General features: G+C 38.6%; 1 protein-coding gene across 10 annotated transcripts in view; it reads left to right on the top strand.

Annotated features, from left to right (window-relative positions):
* Positions 1-6: 6 nt before the first annotated feature.
* DLG1 (discs large MAGUK scaffold protein 1) overlaps positions 7-20,107 on the top strand; it is a 149,836-nt gene continuing 129,735 nt past the window's right edge. For all 10 annotated transcript variants that reach the window (XM_042042539.1, XM_042042549.1, XM_042042536.1 and 7 more), the window contains exons 1-3: positions 7-46; positions 321-452; positions 14,789-14,955. In XM_042042539.1, the coding sequence (XP_041898473.1) occupies positions 28-46; positions 321-452; positions 14,789-14,955 (318 nt within the window). In that variant the 5' untranslated portion in view covers positions 7-27. The remainder of the gene's footprint in view (positions 47-320; positions 453-14,788; positions 14,956-20,107) is intronic.

Here is a 20,107-nt window from a genome sequence, read left to right as displayed (position 1 = left end):
CCGGGGCAGCCCCGGGCGCGGGGCGCGATGCCCGTCAGGAAGCAAGGTGAGCGCCGCACGCCCGGGGCCGCGGCCGCCGGAGCCGCCGGCTGACAGCTGCTGCCGCGGCGGGACGGGCGGGGGGGGGCGGCTGGCGGGAGCCGCGGGGCTGCGGGCGGTGCGAGCACGCCGAGGGCAGCGTCCCTCCCGCTCTCTCCCGGCTGCGAACAAAGGAGCTGCCGCGCCGGGCTGGGGCGGTCCCGGCCACGGGGGCTTGTTGCATCCCCGGTGCTCCTGCCCGGTGCGCCCCGGTCAGCCGTGTGTCTGGTCTCTGCTTGCAGATACCCAGCGAGCCCTGCGCCTCCTGGAGGAATACCGCTCCAAGCTGAGCCAGACGGAGCACCGGCAGCTGCGGAACTCCATCGAGCGTGTCATCAGCATCTTCCAAAGTAACCTTTTCCAGGCGTTGATAGGTAAAGGTTGACTTCTTTCAGTTTGTGCGTAAGCCGGTTGGTTCTTGCTGATGCTGTCACTTGTGGTGTTAAGAACAAAAGGTGGTTTACCCTTAAATTAGAAGCCATGTGCTTCTTGTCGTTGTGTTTTTGTTTAGCATAGTAACACACGTGTTGTTACAGATCAACAGTTCACTTGTTACATGTACTTTCTTTATTTGAGGCTTTTGACTGATCCAAACTGCTTAAAACTGTGGAGTAGTTTTTAATTCTGTGGTATGTTATCCTAGATTTCTTTAGATTGTTTTTCCATGCGTCTCTGCTCACCTGATAAATTTCTAAGGAGGGTGGGGTTTTTTTTTCTCTCTGTATGTAACAGGTTAGTGAATGAATTGAAATGTTTTTAGTTTAAGGAATCAAGCAGGTCCTGCTGAAGAGTCTCTAAAAACATCACAGAGTGTATAACTGAAGTGCAAATTTAACCTAAAGTAAATGGGAAGAAACCTCTAATGCTTCAGGGAGTACTAGTCATCTCTTCTCCTTTGTTGCATACTAAAGTGTAGTGAAAGCACTACTAATTCTTAGTTTAAAGTCCTTAGAGTGCTTGACTTAAAATGTTCCCATAACTTCTTAGAAGCACTTGCATGTAATTTTGAATTTCCTGCCTGTCTGTTTGGAAAAAAAACCTGAGCATAAATAGAACTTGCAGAATCCTGTCTTTATTTGGAAACTTCTGCAGGGAAGCAGTGAGGAGTGGTTTCTTCTTGATTGATTTGTCACTATCTTTATGGCAGCTAATGTTAGTTTATCCTCAAGAATAAAGTTTGTTCTCCATCCTTGTCTTTTAACAGTAACCAGTGCCTGAATTGGACTGATGACAAACATTGTAGCTATATTTGTTACTTGACTTTCTACATGGTTACTGTCCTAGGGGTGCACATCTTCCTTCACAGGGCTGCAGCTTCTTTGAACCTGTGTTGTGGTGAAAGCATAGGGACAGGCAAAACATAAACATGCATTGCTGCTGAATGCTTTCTTCTGGAGCATTTATTTAATCTTGTGTAGATTTTCAGAAGATAGTAATTGTGCTGGGTTTTTTTTCTTATCATGTAAAAGTCCACAAAGGGTAACTGTGAGAATAGGTCAGTTACAAGAATCTTTTCCGTATAGGAACTCTGCATTTCTCTTCACTACACAGTTGATGCTAATCAACTCCACAGTGAAGAGCTAAATATGATCCTTGTGGGACGCGTATGAACAGATTCACTCATTGGCAGTTCAGAATGTTGGATTCTTGTGTCAAAAAATTTCAATGTCGACTGCCAGTTTTCTTGTTCTGTGTGTGTGTATGTGTGAGGGCTTCTTATTTTAAAACTCTTGAAGGTCCATGCAGTACTCTGTTTTCTTCCCTTCATTGAAAAGATACCTGTCTGTTAGCCTTTGATACTAAAACCTGCAAGATGTAGTTTCTTCTCATACCCACTTATGAATCTTCATTGTATAAGTCTACACCTAGTTGTAGTATTGTAAGTCTACACCAAGTAGTAGACTTGAAAGAGCAGGCAACCTCATGTCTGCTGGCTTGTTCTGCAAGAGCAGAAAAGAGGAATGTGTTGTTGCCTGGGTGGGCTGTGTGGCCTGTTTTCTGGACTTGTAAGAAGCTGCACGTTGCAACCACAGGACCCTAGTTCTTGTTCAGTTCATCTGTGCACACACAGCAGGTGCTTCTTGGGCCTCTTGCATTAACTTTGCATATCCTGGGTCCCTGTATGATTGTTTACTAAATTGCATACATACATTCCCAAACCATCTGGCAGAAGGCTGGTACTTGCCAAGCAATTTATGCTGTCAGCTTGGGTCTTTCTCCTTTAACCTGCTTGCTTCTGTGGAAATACATCAGGGGAGTTCTTGTTCCTAGCAGGCTGCTCCTGGCTATTGTTTTCCTGGAAACACCTACCTTTATGGTGTGATTACTGCATGGTGGGGGTAAAGAGTGGGGAGGCTCCCAGGAAAGGATGTGATCTGGAAGATGGCCGCAGTTACTGGGAAGGCCTTGAGTTGGCTCCTGCTTGTCTTTTTTCTCCATGAAGATCTGGGAGCAGGCTGGATGAAGTATTCAGTTTTGCTGGGAGTTAGACTTACCTGGAATACGCCATTGCTCATTACTTTATGGCTGAATTTAAAGTGTGCCTTTCATAGAAGTTGTAATGTGTTCCCAACTGAAATAACCAGTGCTGTTCTGACAGCAAGTTTCAGGCTCAACTATACCAAGTTATTTCTCTTAGAGATACTTCTTCCAGAAAGTGTGCTACTTTTAGTTTCTGGTTTGGGTAGGGTTGTTTTTTTTTTTTTTTTTTTAATTTTAAACCAAAAAACAATGCAAAAAAATCCCTTTATTTTTTGCTTTTTCTGCCAAGTTACTGCACTATATCCAAGACTTGCTTGCCCATAGTAGGTAGGTTTGCGAAGGTTGTAGTCAGGATCTGCTGTCAACTTCATGTATCTTTTTTAGTATAATTTTTGACTTGGCAATCAAATGCTGTTCCTTCAAGCAATAAATAGCATTATGCACTGAAATACATCTTTGGCTTTATAATGGAGGAAATTAAATGTTACTAAAAACTACAATTTCAACAGTGTTCATGTTTTTAGATATTAAAAGGTTTTAGAAACTAAAGATGTTTTAGAAATTGAAAGGGGTTTTTTTTTGTAATTTCCATTTGGATGCTGAAGAATAAGTAGTATTAATTTTTTATTTGAGCCTTTTATATGTTGTCCTCTCCTTTTAGTTCTCTCAATAAAATTTTAGTTCATCAGTCTACAAGCTTGACCTTGTTCTTGAATTATGGCTTGAAATCATTTGAATTAGACTAGTAACTAGTCAGTGTGAACAGCCAGTGTCACAAGATGGACATTGCAACAGTGTTACATTTTAAGTGAGGTAACTGTAAGAACTTTGAATCTGTAACAAAAGTGGTAACCAAATATGACCTCCATGAAACAGTCTCTGAAAAAGCCCATTTTTATATTTTTTGCCTTCTGTAATGTGGTATTTTCCATTGCTTCAACCAGCTATGTGTAATAATTTCTAGTACTTTAATTAAATGAATACCAAGGGCCTGTAATTAAAATCAACCCGAGAATAGTCTCAGTTTTAAGTCAATTTCCTTTTATAAAGGCTCAAAAATGTGTGGTATCTTTTCTAGCTTATGATTTCTTGCTTCCAGTTAAAATGACTTGTTACTGATATTCTCATCATTGGTGAGCCAATTTATTACGAGACCAAAGGAAAATATCCATATATAGAAAATGGGCTAGACTTATTTTCACTTTGGTAAAGTATTTGGTATTTATCTTCAAATAGTGAGATAATAATTCTGCAGGTAAGTTCTGTTCTTAGCTTAGGCACTCTTTTACCTTTTCAGAAGCTACAGGTTCTTGAAAAGGTACAGATATATTTATCTTTTTGAAAATATAAAAAGAAAAACACTTGCATGCAAAAATAACACTTCTGACAGAAAACATGTGAAGCAGACTTCTGTTTATACACATAATATTTTTGTTTAATTAAGATCTGCTTGTAATGGGTGTCATGTTGAGGTTTACCATATTTAAATAGACTTCTAAAATTAAAAATATTATAGCTATAGCTAGAAACATGAGTTAGTTTGCTACTTTAAAAGCATTCATTTTCCTGACGATAACTAACTCCCTGTGCACTGGTGTCAGAAAAAGGGAGTTCTAGCAGAGTCGCTACATACACTGGCAATGCAGTTGGCTGTGCTACCCTTCTTGCCTAAAGTGGGGTGTTTTTGTGTATATATCTATACACACATATATATAACTTTGTAGCTATGCATATACAGGCTTTTTAGTATAAAATAGCAAATCTGACCAGGGAAGATTCAATGTGTTGAATTTCATTGTGTAAGCAATCTCCTTTGTTTCACTTGGAGTCCTTTTGTATGGAGACCTGCCTTGAAAATTGTGCTTATGCACTGGCGCTCCGTAGCACTAGACATCCAGTGTAGGAAATTTTGAATAAAAAAATGTAGTTGTTTCAGTAATCCTTACTAAACCAAAGAACAGCTTCCCCTCATAATCTTGAAGGTGCTTTTAACCATAGTTTGGATGAGCTTTATTGATTGAACAGAACATATTACAAATGCTGTTAATACATTTTTACACCCCAGAAAAGGATGTCCTGTCTCTGAAAATTTTGAAAAAATTGATGATTACATAAAGTAAATTCTTTTTTCAGGTTTCTCAGCAGGGTGATTGGGACTGAAAATTCTAGGAATATAAAACCTAGTCTCATCTCTGTCCATAGTGGCTTTCTGAATTAAATTAGGAAAATACACCTAGATTTTAGACTGAAGTAGACTGGACTGGGTCAGCACGCCCCAAAGATGGTCCACTTTGGAGTGGACTGACCACATTCCTGCTACCTGGTGTGTGATTTCAGCTCTGAGCTGTGTGTGGCAGCTCTGGAGCTCTTCTCGCTCCTTCGCACTTAGTCACCTTGGGAATATTTCCTATACTTGCTGGCTAACTGGAAATTAAACAAAGTTAAACACAAGTTCCTCTTCTGAAATGAAACCAAAAATACTTGCTCTTGGGGAAACCTCAGTATCAACTTTTATTTCAGCAGTACAGTTAATAGACCATATGCCATGATAACACAGTTAACTGCAAATCAGCACGAGCCTTCCCATTTTTCAAAGGTTACTGAAGCCTTAGTGCACATTCTTTCAGACTCAGCTGAATAATATTTACATTAAGAATACAGAAATTATTGTCAATAAGCTGAGGATCTTGTTAGATAGTCAATGAATATTGCTGGGGTTTGTTATTATTATGCTTTTATTAGAGGAAGGTTTTCGGAGAATGGGATCTTCTGTAACATTGGATAGTACTGAAATTGTTGCAGGTGCTAAATAGGTTATATTCGCATTGAAATCTAATCCTTGCTGCATTTTTGTGACTTTTTCCCCAGACTGCAGCTTCTGTGAGTCAGTATCTTTGCTCATGTTTGAGGCTGAAACATCCATGCAATATAATTCTTGCAACGTTCAGGTGTTTATCGACTTTCCAGATAAATTTCCTAAAGATGTACTGTGGTTATGCTTGCTATGGTCTCCTTCAAATACACAAAAGCTGGTCAGTTTTAGAGAAATTTGACTTAGGGCTGTGTTTACAAAGGTAGTTAAGTACCTTCATCCAGATGGAAGGAGGATAAACATTTTACTTGGTGTCCAAATGATTGGAATGTTAATTTAGTCTTTGTAAGTATGTTTCTGCTGTGCAGTTTGTCCAACTGTCCCAGTCTTTGGAAGAACTTCATGTCTTCCTCTTCAAGAAACCTAATAATAAGTGAAATAGTCTCATTGCTCCTCTTTTTTAAAGAGTTACTTACTATTTTGTATGTATGTAGTGTAATTTGATAGCTTGCTTTTTTAAAGTGTTTTCCACCATCTTGCGTGTGCGTGTGGCAGGGCAATGTATTGAATTTTTGGGATTAGGTGCTGCTTTTGGTAGCCTAAAATAGCAAGTAATTAGTAAGTTGAGTAGCTACTGGTATGCAGATAAATAGTATTGTGGCAAAAGTTTATCCTTGTGGTGTTGCATTGACTGTGTATTCAGTGTTGAATAGCTGCACTGTAGAATGTATCAGTTGCAGTGTTCTCTTCCCAGGGTTACTATTGAAAGGGTCTGCTGACAAAAAAACCTTGTTAATAAGTCTGCTGTTCATCCAGGGGCTGAAAAGACAGTCAAAATTTTGAATAATTGGTATAGTTTCCAGGTTCTGGGAAAGTTTGCCCTCTGGGCTGTCCTTGCTTTATTTCCTCTGTTCTTTTACCTCTTTTCTCTAGTTGTGCTGCCTGTCTCCTTTCATACTTCTGTGTTCCTGGATTTGCTCCTCATCTCCCTCAACATTTGGTTCAGTGCTGGGTACAGTGTAGAGGAAGGGGGAAAGCATGAGAGAGGATATTTGTCCTGATCTTAGTCCTGCTTCCATGGTGGTCCTAGCAGCAAGGGCAGAACATCTTGTTCAGCTCTGCAGCTGGAATGCCCTGTGCCCCCTGTGCATCTGTTTGCCTGTATATTGAGAGATAGAGCTTGTTTTGGTGCAGGGGGAAGGAAACTTCAAAGAAACCGAACTGTAGCAGCTGACTAGGAGTCTCCTTGCACAGATGGTTTCCTGAATTATAACTAGGCCAAATTTGCAAGATTGTTAAGAGACTGCAGAAGGTGTAGGGCTGACGCTAGAATAACCTCCTTAGCTTCATGTCCTTTCTCCAAGTTAAGGGAGGTTCTAGAGCTCTCTGGTAAAGCTTTTATAGGAATCTTGTCATGTGCAAATATCTTCCCAGCCATGCCCTCAAAACAGCTGACTTATTTTGGCTTGAAATTAAAAAGTCAGCCTAAGACAGAGGAGCAGCAAGAAGAACTTGTGGGCAAATTGTAAAAGCACTGCAACTTTAAGTGGTTTTCAGAAACTTATGTTAAAATTTGGCTGCAGGAAACACACAAGTGTTAGTGCTGGAGGAGATGCTACTCTGTGGCACACCCAGCCTTGTGTTGCGACTGCTGTCACATAATTACCTTGGAGCTTCCTGTAGGTAGAGGAAACCAATGCTTGTGCTGTCTCATCTAAGCAGAGCTGTGCACTGATATGGAAGCTCTACTTGGAGGGTTGAGTGAACGCATCCCAAAACTAGTTTGATTTTTTGAATGCATTTGTCTGGTGAGAAACCTCATCAGCCCTGTACTAACATTATCTATGGGACATACTACAAATAAAACTTGATAGTAAGGTTTTTGTTGCCACTAAAGACAGTAGTAAATATATCCCTTTAAGAAAATAGTACATTTTTGTAGTGGCTACTGGTTTGCAACTGGTGTTGAGATATTTGGGGAGGGTGGATAGCTGGGAGTTCATTTTTAGTTGGATATTTGTTGTGTGTTTAGGGGGAAGTTGGGTGGTTCTTTGGGTTTTTTAGGCTTAGGCTGATGACTAAGTGTGCATGAGGTGATATTAAATCAGAAAGTTTAGACAACAGAATATTGTTGTGTCAGTTTTCATCTGGGTGTGACAGTTTTTCCTGCCTTAATTCTGGACATAGAAGACCCTGTGGGTTTCTGAAGGAAAATTGGATAAAGACAATGGGAAGCACTTTTTAAGGAAAGACTGGACATGACACTTGGTGTAGTTGACATGATGGTGTTAGGTCATAGGTTGGACTCGATCTCGGAGTTCTTTTTACCAACCTAATTGATTCTGTGAAGATGTGGTGAAGGAGGGGTTAGTAAGCAAAGAGGAAAATATGAATGAATAGTTTGGAAAGTGTAAGTGGTCAGGTTGGTAAGGAGTTGAATTTGTCTGAGTGTGAAAAGCAGCTAGAGGAATAAAAGCACACAATTAGATCTGAGGTTAGATGAGGGCAGTTTCAGCTAAGCACCAATTCAGGAGAACTGGAAGTGAAAAATGGAAAATAACATCTCCTGGAATTTGAATTAAGCAAAAAAGTGTGTGCAGAAAGGATGTTCAAAGGGTGGGACACAGTTACTGGAACAAGTGGAAGAGCTGGGGATCAGTAGCTGGATGCTGCAGCTTGCAGCAAAGGATCTTGTAGAACAGAACGTGTAGTGAGAAAGCTGCACCACAAGTTGCTCCTTAAATTTTTAAGACGTTTTGATTGTGTGCATCAGTTTTAAAGAAGAAATAGTTCCCCAAACAGCCAACCCTGAAAGGGGCTTTACAGAGGTTGTGATGAGGCTGGTTTTCACTTCTCATAGTAAAAATGCTAACACTGATTTTTGATCAGACACGCACACCATGACAACACAACCATTAAATACACAAAGAGAGTGGTTACTTAACTCTGGTCATTGGCTTGGTAAATGGACATGAAGCTTTTCTTGATGTTTGTATTTTTTTGTTCATCACTAATCATGCTCTTTTCAGGTTGTGCTTTACTTATATTAAATGGATATTCCTAGCTTGATGTAGCAGGTGAAGTAAGCATGCATGATTGAGCCTTCCTTGGAGTTACTAGGAGCTGCTTTATGACTGAAGAATGAAAGGCTGTAGTGTTGGCAGACTCTTTTGCCTGTTCTGACAGTGATCATGACTCTGTTTTGTCTATACGTTTGTTATGTTGGGCTGTTAAGAATTTGGCAGATACCGTATATCTCAAATTGCTCTGAACTGAAATAGCATGTTGACCTTTGTTTTCCTTTCTAGTAGTTTTAAGGCTTAAGTTTTCAAGTGCTTTGGGTGCTTTGGCAGGAAGCCCTAAGAAATAAAGCTGTTGTTCCCTCTCCTCCTTGATTTAGAGAAGTACTTAATTTATAATGGGATAGCACCTCTTCCTGGACAACACACAGGTAGTCAAATTCTTAACAAACCTGTTTTTTCAAATATGGGTAATGTCATAAACAAAAGCAGGCATTTGCATGTGCTCTATTTAGATCAACAAATGTCTGAGAAGAGGCAGACCAATGAGAGATGACAAAGGAATTGCTTACACGGACTAAACTGAAATAAGTCAATTTCTGATGGAATTCATAAACTCCTTGGTTGCTTGCAGGTCTGAGGGAGGGTGGTGTCTCTGAGAGGTTCTCCTGAACAAAGCTGGTATTGAAAAGCTTTGTGTGGTAAAGTCTGTATGGTGATGCAAAGTTATCTAGTGTTTTGCTGTCTTGCTGGCTTTGGCTGAAATTGGTTTGTTCTGCTGTTGAAGACCTATCAGAAAGGAGCACCTGTCAATGTCAGTGCAGAATTAACTAAGTAGCTGAAGCATGTAAATCCTGGTCATGCTGCCATGCAGAAGGACCTCGACAAGCTGAGGAAATGGGCTGACAGGAACCTCATGGAGCTCAACAAGTAGAAATGTAGAGTCCAGCACCTGGGGAGAAATAATCCTATGTACCAATATATACTGTGTGTCACCCAGCTGGAAAAAAATATTGCAAGTAGCGATGTGGGGGTCCTGGTGACAAAAAGTTGAATGTGAACAATCAGTGTGCTTTGAAACAAAAGGTGGTAAATAGTCTCTTGGGCTGCATTAGACAGCCAGCATTAGAATTGCCAGCAGGTAAACCCTTCCCTTTGCATTTTAGAATGCAAAACATGAATTTAGATTTTATAAAAAAAATGAACAAACAGAAAAGAAGCATGAGCTTCCTAAATTAATTCTTGTTCATGTGCAAAGCTGTTAACTACATTAAAACTGAAAACCTTCACATGGGGATACAATTAATACAGCATACACAAATGTGATTGTTAAATTCACGTATATTGTGGTAGCAGTTTATACCCTTGTGTATTACATGATGTAAGGACAACAGTTCACTGGTTTACATGGACAGTATCCAGAGCAGTCTGTTGTAGTAAACGTGTAACTGTTCAAGGTCATGAAATGCTGAGCTTGTGTGGAATTTCCTGGCATTTATTTAAGAAAAATCATCTATAACCCACAAATGGTCAAGATGCTTAAAGTGTAAAAATGCAAAGCTTAAAAATAGTAGGTTACTGTGATCATTAGAGGAATGGTTTCAATTAAAAAAAAAATAAATCACAGAATCATTTAAGGTGCAAAGGACCTTTATGGTCATTGAGTCCAACCTTTAACACAGCATTGCGAAGTCTACCACTAAACCATATCCCTAAGCACCACATCTGCAAGTCTTTTAAACACCTCTTGTGACTCAACCATTCTCCTGGACAGCCTTTTCCAATGCTTGACAACCCCTTCAGAGAAGAAATTTTTCCTAATTTCCAATCTAAATCTCCCCTGGCACCACTTGAGGTCATTTCCTCTTGTCCTATCCCTTGTTACTTTGAGACCGGCACTCACCTCAACTACAACTCTGTTTCAGGCCGATAAATAGTAAATGCCAATGAAATTTAATTGGTTCCCTCCATACCATAATACAGAGGTTCAATATCAGAAACCAACATCATATAAAAAAATTACAGGGAGTTGCTTGATGCTTGTTTGAAAACCAGAACATATCAAAAGATGGTCAGAGAGGAACGGAATGGGAGACTGAGTAAAGGGAATCTTTCCCATGGAGGTGCACAGTGTTGAATGTTTCTTCCTCCTCACTGTTGTTTTGTTGAGGTTATTGTTGTTTGCTGACATATTCTATGCTTCACTCTTTCTTCTCTACTTTGCAGTTGCATTTGAATTTCTTGTATGTACTGTGTATTTTATATATGCTGGATGTTCTTTGTTCTGTTACCCCCTGAAATTTTTTTGCCCAGTTCTCAAGGTTGGCTTCCTTTGACCAGTAATTAGCGGTTGCTGAATTGCTTGTAGACTTGAGGCCTCTGATACCATCCTGTGTCTTTGTTTTCAAGGCCTCTGCTGTCATGCTATGCCTTTGCTCTTCTATGCAGCTTTTTTTTCCTGAGGTCATAGGTAATCCATTCCCTATGGAATAACCCATTTTTATTGGTATGTGTTAGCTGTTACACACACACAGATGTAAATTTGTACATTCAGCCTGCGTGTGTGCATGTACTTGTATTTATGTACAGCTTTTAGTTAGCTTTGGACAACTGTGTGATGTAATACTGAATGATTTCACATATTTTTGTATACTATTTATGGAATATATGTAGCAAATATTTATTTATGTATAAGCCGTGTGTATTATATATAAAAATATTTATAGAAATAGGTGTTGGCTCACACAGTTGTCTGAAGATAAGTAAAAGCCATGCAAGTTAGATGAGTCTTCTGGTCTTTAGATAATTGGTGGTAGAGTTGGACAAACTAAAACAAAGCTCTGGGCAGGCCAGGACAAGTGCAGAGGCCTGGTTATTCACTTAACACAAGGCCCATGGACTGTTATGAGTAATGCCAACACCTTGTATATAGGGTTGCCCCATTCCCTTAAGAAAATGCTGTTATAGGTATCCCGTCTTTCACTTGCAAAGTTACAAGTTATCAAAAGGTTCACATGTAAGTGGATGCAGGGAATAATTCTGCTCAGCTTAATTGTCCTAGCTGACTATACTAAAATTAAATATTCCTTTCTGTAGGTGCATGTGGAGAACTTGGCTTGGCAATGAGATTTTTTAGAACATGCACTGACCTTAAGTTATCTTGATTACAAGTGTACCCTCTGTTGAATATATAGCAAAAAGTAGCAGACACTGCACATACCTGTACAAATGGTAAGCAGAGGCCTTATGTTTGATTTCTAAGGAGCGGGGAAGAAATTGATCTTGAGGAATGGTGTCATGTTGCTGGTTGGAATCCTTGTCCGTGGAGGCAGATTCTTTAGACAGAATTGATGTAGTCTCTTGAACCGCCCTCAAATACACTTTAGGAAAGAAAAGAATTTGTTTCTGCAGTTCTGCTGTTCTTTTAATTACTGTGTTGTGGTTTTTAGTGAAGCTGGATCTCCCTTGTAAAGTCGATTTGGGTTTCAGTTTGTATTTGGCAGATAACTCTTGTTTGCTTTAAAAGTGAGCAGTTTTAGCTTCTGGCATATCATGTTATTGGTGAACTAGCCTGTTCAAAGAACAAAACTAAGATGAGTGGAGAATATGAGAAGGGGGTGAGCAATACACCAGCAAATGGCTTTTAGAGTAAAAAACCCCAGTTTGTCACCGTTGCTTATCTTTTCACACTACTAATAGGCTAAGAATACAATTTTCCTTTTCATAAGAGTGCTCATTGCAGAACTGGTGGTCTGTCACTTTGTATAGGCTTTTATCCTTTTTGCTGTCAACCATATTTCTGATTTGGCTACTTAATGTGGTTTTACTTGTAGGCAGACCAAATTTCAGGATGGTTTTATGTGTTGCCTACCATTCATCACTTTTTGTCACTTTGGATTCCTAAAACTCCGTGCTCCTATTTTTCAAGTTTCAGCTGTTCCTTTAATGTTCCCCTCTAGTTTTGAAATGTTCCCCATCGGTGTTTTCTTTTGCTGTTTTGTGATACCTGGTTTGAATCAGTTTTCTGTAGCTTAGTTTTCTGTAACTTAGTTTGGGATATAATCTCTCTTGCAATTAATATGGGAGAAAAGTGCTGTAACAAGAAATGGCACATCCTAGCTTGAAGAAGGAATCTGACCATAAATACAATTAAAACTTAGTATTTTACTACCTGCTATTTGTAATAATTAGGAAAATGTTAGAACTTTTCATATGCTAATGTGTCCACACATATTTAACATGTGTTCAGTACATATTCAAATGTGTTGAGGTGATGAAATATTTTTGTGAGCTGATATATAGCTGTAGAAAAGAAGAAGGAACTTTTAGATTTAATTTAGTATGGTTTAAGTTTCTTGCTTTATAAAAGTGTAATTGTCAACTTGCATTCTTGTGGACCTAATGCGTTCAGGGTTCATAGGTGGCTTGCCTATACTTGTACACACTTAATGTTTGCATTCTGAATAGTAAAAATGGAAACTTTTTTTTAAGAAGGTAGATATTATCATATAGATACCAAGTTTCTAGAAACTTTGTGGATTTGGAGCAAGTCCAGGATAAACAGAAACTAATCCCCTCATTAAGTGGTGCATATATGTCTTGCCATCTTTCAATAGCAAGTCTATTGTGGTGTCCTGCATAGAGAAGTGGAGGTGAGGTATGGGAAATGCTGTGCTTTTTGAAATGAGTCGTTTTGCAGGAGGAATAAATGGCTACCTCCGCTGGCAGGGACTTAAAAGGAATAGTAGCAGAATTGAAAATCGGTGTCCTAGATTTCTGTTGCAAAACAGTTGCACAAATAACCCCTTCCCATAAATAATGTAGTGATCTTCCTGGCTTGGTTGCTGTGGATTGCAGCTATAGAATCAACTTAAACCACTGCCTATTTTAATGTACAAAGTACTCTCTGTTGAAGGAAAAAAATCTTTGCTGGGTGTGCTTGATTGATGTATTGATGTTAATGCAGCTGCAAGACAAATTTGCAACTGAGGGAGCTAATGTGAAAGAGATTTAAAGGCAATTTGTATCTCTTAGGCTGCTTTGCTCCTGTATATCTAGGTCACTTAATGTCTTCTGCAACCCTCACTGCTATTTCTTCCAATCAGCAGTGCCAAGAGCAAGTATAACTTTAAAAATTAATGTAAGCTGTTGGTAGGAATTTGACTCTTGTTCAGAGGAAAGATACAAATGGAATTTGAGAATTTCAGTTTTCTGAACTGGTAGAGAGCAGAAGTGCAATGTCTATAAAAACACATAAGAGTGGAGTGCCAGCAACAGTATTTGCAACTCTTAGTTGTGTGGTCTTTTTTTTTGTGGGATGGCTCTATAAAGGAATTGGTTATTGTGCCTCTGTTACTGACTCTGGGCTGTTGCTAGAAAGCTACAAAACTGCAGCTTAGACTCCTCACTCATGGCTGGGTCCTGTTTCCTTTGGCTTACTGTGTTTGTATGTTTGTCTTCTATGAAGTTGGTGTGATTAAAAATCAAGAGTTTGCAACTCTTGATTTTTACTTTGAATAAGAGACTAAAACCTTTACAGGACAACTTCTTAGTTTGCCCTTCCCTTAGCCTATAGCTTCTCTGACTTTTTTTTTTTTAAATGTGTGTGTTTATGGATCTGATTGCAGTTGTGATAGCAGGTTTCATACACCTACACTTCATAGGAACACCTTTGGTGCTTCTTTATATTGTATTTTTTATTGATGCTTCATGTAGTGAGTAGGATGTCAATAAAAAATGCAAGACAGCCAAATTTTTTGTTTCTCAGATGTTTCCAGCTGAGTCTTCAGGGTTATGGAAAAAGCTGTTAACTAGTTCATGATGGGTAATTCATACTGTTAAGTTTCATCCTATTTCTGTTACTTAGACTGAAAAAGCAGATGATGACCTATCCTCATCAATCTTCCCTTTCCCAACTTCTTGCAGCTTCTCTCTTGCTGATTTCATCAGTATACTTCTATTCTTCTACTTCTGTGATCATTTAGTTGAAACATGTACAAAACAACCTTCTAATATTGCCCTTGAACAGTAGATTTCAGCTAACCAAAGGCTACATTAGTTGAAATTATGTTTACCAAAACTTGAAACATGGACACTAATCCCTTCCACTATTCCACTGCAGTTATTTCATGTGCTTCTGTTGTTCCTGCTGCAGCTTGTGCTCCTGGGGTTGGTGGCAGAAGCCCAGAGTGAGTGGGTAATGGAGGCTCTGAGACAGGGGCACAGAGAACGAGTTGTGTGTGCGGTGGGGGAGGTTCATGTGATCGTGCTGATCCCTACGAATTTACCCATGACAGATGAAGCCATATCTAATCCGTTTTGCAGGAGGAAGATGTAGTTAAAATCAGAATATTAGAGGAACTATCAAGCCTAACTGCAATTTTTTTTACATGTTTAGATATTCAAGAATTTTATGAAGTGACCTTATTGGACAATCCAAAATGCATTGATCACTCTCAGCCATCGGAACCAATCCAGCCTGTGAATACCTGGGACTTCTCCAGCCTTCCAAGCACAACAGTGACATCAGAAACATTGCCGAGCAGCCTTAGCCCCAGTGTAGAGGTATGATATAGAAATCGGTTTTATTTTTCTTGTTGAGACTATTAGTTCAACATTGTTCTCTAAGTTTCCTTCATTTTATAAAATATTAATTTTCAAAGAAAATGTACATTATTAAGATCAATAGTCATAGGGGATTTAATTATTGAAATGTTTAATAACATGTATGCATTTTGCTTAGTCAAAAATTTATAAACTCATTTGTCAAATGTACCATTAAGTGACCATTAAATTGGATTTATGCTTTGATTTTGGAACCTCACTGACAGGTTTATTAGTATGCTTATACTCATCCATGCTCATGACTCTTGAGTCATTCCTTCATTAATTATTTGGGAAATCTGAGACTGTTGTCTTTCTGATTAGTAACCTTTTCAGTCTGATCATAAGAAATTCTCTGCTACTTCTATATCTGTGTTCTGGAAGGACTTGTTTTTGAAAACAATATGCAGCCATTTGTCACTAGTGAATGGTGAGAAAAATGAGCAGGAAAATGCTCACTGTTGTACATTTTTCACTAAAGCAAAATCTCCCTGATCAGTTTAAACTTAAAATGTTGACTATTTTCACATCAGAGCTATTATTTGTCCCCAAAGAGGTGAACCCTTGAAGCGTGCCCTGGAAACTGACACCACTGGAAAAAGTGTGTGAGTTTCTCAGTAACTGAAGCCAGTGCACTGTGCTGGTCCATTTTCATGAAATGATTGTGGAGCTCAGGAGGAGCCCTGGGAGAGATCAGCCAAAGGACTGGTGCTGCAGCCTGTAGGGAAGCTTGGGAACTTGTACTACTCAGCAAGATAAAGTGGCTGGGATGTCTCAGTGAGTGAACCTTTATCAGGGGCTGTTGGGACTGTGTAAGAAGGTTCACTTAGCTGCAGATCATTAGTGTGTGATGTGCTAATGAGTTTGTACAGTTAAAAAAAAATGCTTGTGCTCATTGTAGCTTTTTTCAAATCTGTCATATTGAAGCTAGTATGAAATACATCAGGAATGCTTTAAAAGAAGCTATAGAGGAAATCCAAAACTTGTATGCTTTTGGAAAGTAAAAAATGGTGAGTAGGTAAAAAGGTCAGCCAAGCCAGGGGCAAGACTTATATATTGCCAAGAACAGCCATTAAAATATCTTTACATGAAAAACTGAGCAGCCTAGGCATACTGTCTTTTTCAGGTTTGTAAGTAATTGAACACTGAGGAATTTAAATTCTAGTTGAACTTGCAATGTGGGAATAGATTATTTTCTTGTTTGTGAATCTTGGTTACACAAGATTATTATTAAAATTTAAATTTTATATGTCTGTGGAATCTACTACCTGAAATTGCATTGAGAAGGCCACTGTCATTGTAGTCACCCTAATGAATTGTCATTGGAGGAAATGGGGTAATGCTGGAGTATATGAGAAATAGCATGGAAAAGGCTATTGTGCTATTTACCTGTATGCCATCATCTAAATCTGAGGCTTAGAGCTGTAGAACATCCCTTTTTGAAGGTATGGTGGGAATGGCACCTCTTAAAAGCAAGAGCAAAAGGAGCTGTAGTCAAGGAGAGGCAAGGCTTATTTTGTCTACTGAGATGTTTTGAAATAAGCTGGTTCTATTTCATGTTTGCATGTGCAGAGAACTTAATGAGGCAATTTGGGAGTCATTGCAGTTGCCCTTAGTCATGGAGGATGCATGAAGTTCCCAAAAATGGCGGATGGACAAATGCCATCTTTTAAAAAGGGAATACATAGGAGTAAGGCAGGAGAGGAGGATTTAGGTTTAACAGGTACAGTGAATGATTCCACAGTTTTTTAGTAGCTCCTTGAAAGTGATAAAGGAGCCAAATAATAGCTCTCATAGTTGTTGATGACAGTTTTGTCAAACAGTTTCTTTCTATTGTGGTAATCATTCTTGTGGTAGGAAGAAACCATAAATGTGATAAATTCTGACTTGAGTAGAACTTTTGGCATGGTTTAACAGGCTATCTTTTGAGATAATATATCAGTTAAAGTTTCTCAAAAAATGCATCCTAGGGTTGGGTTTTTAGTGAAAACATCCTTATTAAATTAGAAATTGAACCATGGGAAGAGAATGGTATGTTACTGCTTCATCAGCTAAGACTAGAATGAAGCCTTGGGCAGTTGAAGTAATTAATGTCCTACATTTTGGCTGAACTAATAGAAGTTGAATAGCTAAGAATTGGTTTCTCAGAAAAGGTCTGGGTAATTTTTGAATCTTAAGGTGAGTCAACCATGGCATGTTAATAGATGAAAAGAACACCTTACTGACATAGGTATGGTGTAAAACTATTCTATTCTACTTGGTCTGCATAAGGCTTTGCTGGAGATATTGTCAAATTTGAGGTATCATGGTGTGAAAAAGATGTTTGATTTCAGTGCTTAGAAGAGAGTGACATGGAAGATGTCATCTTGGAAAGAAGTGAAGACCGGGATGGTTTGGTGTTGCTTGAAAGAACTGGACACTTAATTGGGAAGAGAAATTTCCTGTATTTATAGAATGTGAAAAAGAAATATTTTGTTTTTATACAAGATGTGCTAGGCTTACACTATAGAAATAGACTTACAAAAGCATTTAATATGTTTTTCTGAGCACCAGAATAGCATAGTACATGGCCAGTCTCCCTTATTGAAGGTCTTTTGAGGCAGCATGATGGTCTTAAAGGTCATAAATGTTTTTGTTTTGTTTTGTTTTTTAAGCCCTGTAATGCACCTGGGAACAGTGTAATGGACTTGAGGATTCATGTCCCTACCAAACCATTTTGTTATTAGTAAACATGCTTCAAATTCTAGCAGCCTGCACTTGAAGCACATATTTGCTGCTATGAGATTTGTCTTATGATGTTGCCACTGTACGACGTTTTGTGCTTCCCCTATAGGAGAAGCAGATGTCCGAAGTGGGGAATAGTTTGTGGTGTTAAATCCATGCTTTGTGATTATTCACTCCCAGCCCCTGCAGAAACGGTTTGCAGCCCTATACAAGGGTAGTGTTGTCCCTGTATCTTTCTATGTTGTACATGAAGGTGTGTTTTTATTCTCATGTGCAGTTGGACTGCCAGGACTTGTCCTTGACACTGCACCAATGACACCAGGCACCTTGTCATGGCAAGGTCACTAATGCATTGAAAGAACTGCCTGATTTGGAAAGGCTTACCAGAGACGTGTCTGTTCTCAGATGCACTGTTTACTTCTCCACTACAGTCTGGTGGCCATGCTAGTGTTACCTAACAGAACCTGATATGGTGTGGATTACTTTGTTATTTTTCTAAGTGGCCCAGATTTGAACATTTATGACAAAGCTACCCATCTTCCTTCATATTTTTTGTCTTGAGTATCATGTGAAAGTCACTATTGTTTGACCTTCAGTATATGAAGGTCAGGTTTTAGTTTTACTTCCAGTATTTAAAACCACTGTATTTGTACTTCCAGTATTTAAAACCATTTGCATATATTGGTGTTGATCCCAGTTCATGTGAAACTGAAAGCAAGCTTTTCTCGCAGTCTCTGTCACTTACAGTAAATGTTACCTTGTATTTCATTAGTTAGAGTACTGTTTCCATGTTAAATCGTAAGGTGAACAATTTTGAAAAGTGGTAGTTTGGTGTTGGTTTCTTTTTCTTTTCTCTAATATATCCAAATGTCCAAATATATATATATATAATCCAATAAATATATATATATAATCCAAATATATACGAAAACTGTTACATAAACATATAATCTTATACCTTTTTATTGACCTTAATTCTTTCTTCTTCAGCGACTGGTTTTTTTATCTTTATATACCTGCTTGGCAATACTTTTCCTTCAATATTTTAAAATTTAATAAAAATTATGAGGAGAAATTTAGCATGCTTGCTATATGTAGTATGTGAAAATTTATGTTTTAATGCTCAATGCATTTTTGGTTTCGGTAATGCTTTTTTTAGCTACTTAGGGTTTTTTTAAAAAGTTCTTTTATATTTGGCTTTAATAAACCCAAGGGAGTAATAATTCTGGTATGTGTTTAAGCTAGCTTTTAAATTATAAATTCTCACTTTTCAGACTTTCAAGGCTGCTGTCCAGTTCAGTATTAGTTCATTAACCAGACTCAAGCAGATTGGAACACTTCATGCACTTTGAGATTATTTTAACTCTATTCTGTGCCTTGCCAGGCTGGTGAGTTTGCAGGTGATAAGCATGGGATGTTTTTCTTCTTGCTTGGACATTGTTAGCCTTTGAAGTAATGTATTTCAACCCTGCTTCTTTTACCTTGCTGAGATTTTTTTGCTGTAGTTACTGTGGACCAAAATAATATTCTTCCAGCTGACACTTTGATGGTATATGTGAGAGTTGCTGTGAGAGTGGGAATGTAATGCTCCCCTAAAGAGATTAAGGATTGAATTACAAGAACTTTCTACACAGCTGACTTTGGGAATGACTTTTTAGCAATGTGTGGTTGTGTATATACATAGAATAGTGGTATACAAGCTTAGGTTGCCTGAGGACTTCTAATGGCACGTAGCCTACTTCTGTTTTTTCCTTCCTACCTCTGAATCCAAAGACTGGAGTTTGTATTCCCCATAGGTTGTGTATTAGAGAAAGCCAGATTGCAAGTTTTCCTGCTCATAGCAATCTGTTTTCTTTTCCATGCTCTATATTTCCTGGAACATTATTTAACAGTTTTATTTGTTTCAATCTCCAGTACAAAATTATGGGAAAAAAAACACTAAAAAAAAAAAAGTGATTCAAGAAAGTGATAAAGCAGGAAAGGAATGTTAATCCTTTCAGTACCAGGAACTAGTTTAAAAAAGAAATATATGCAATCTGAAAAGGACGAATGGTTCATGCCTTTTCCTTGTGTGCATTAAATGCTGAGCTCAAGTGTGCCTGGCAAAGCGAACAAATCTGAAACAAGATCTCGGCGCTGTGTGAGAGCAGAGCCTGTACGGGAGGGAGCGGCTTCGGGAGCTGTTTGCTGTGATCTGTGGTGCCATCTGCAGGTGGGACACTCGGTGTTTGACAAATACGCGGTGAAACTTAAATCACTGGAAGAAATCTCTGACCTAATTGAGTAGTGTATTGCTAAGGAAATAGTAGTCTTGTGACATTCTTTTTTCTCTTTAAATCCGTAGGATTTGTTTTAGTATTTTGATTGTTTTAAATCAGAGAAGTTAAGA

Source organism: Corvus kubaryi, unplaced genomic scaffold (assembly GCF_017639235.1).
Source record: "Corvus kubaryi isolate FWS band 111438036 unplaced genomic scaffold, C.kubaryi_AGA036_p1.0 37397, whole genome shotgun sequence".
NCBI classification, from domain to species: domain Eukaryota; kingdom Metazoa; phylum Chordata; class Aves; order Passeriformes; family Corvidae; genus Corvus; species Corvus kubaryi.
The sequence above is the reverse complement of the archived record's forward strand: the minus strand, read 5'-3'. Positions and strand labels throughout refer to the sequence as shown.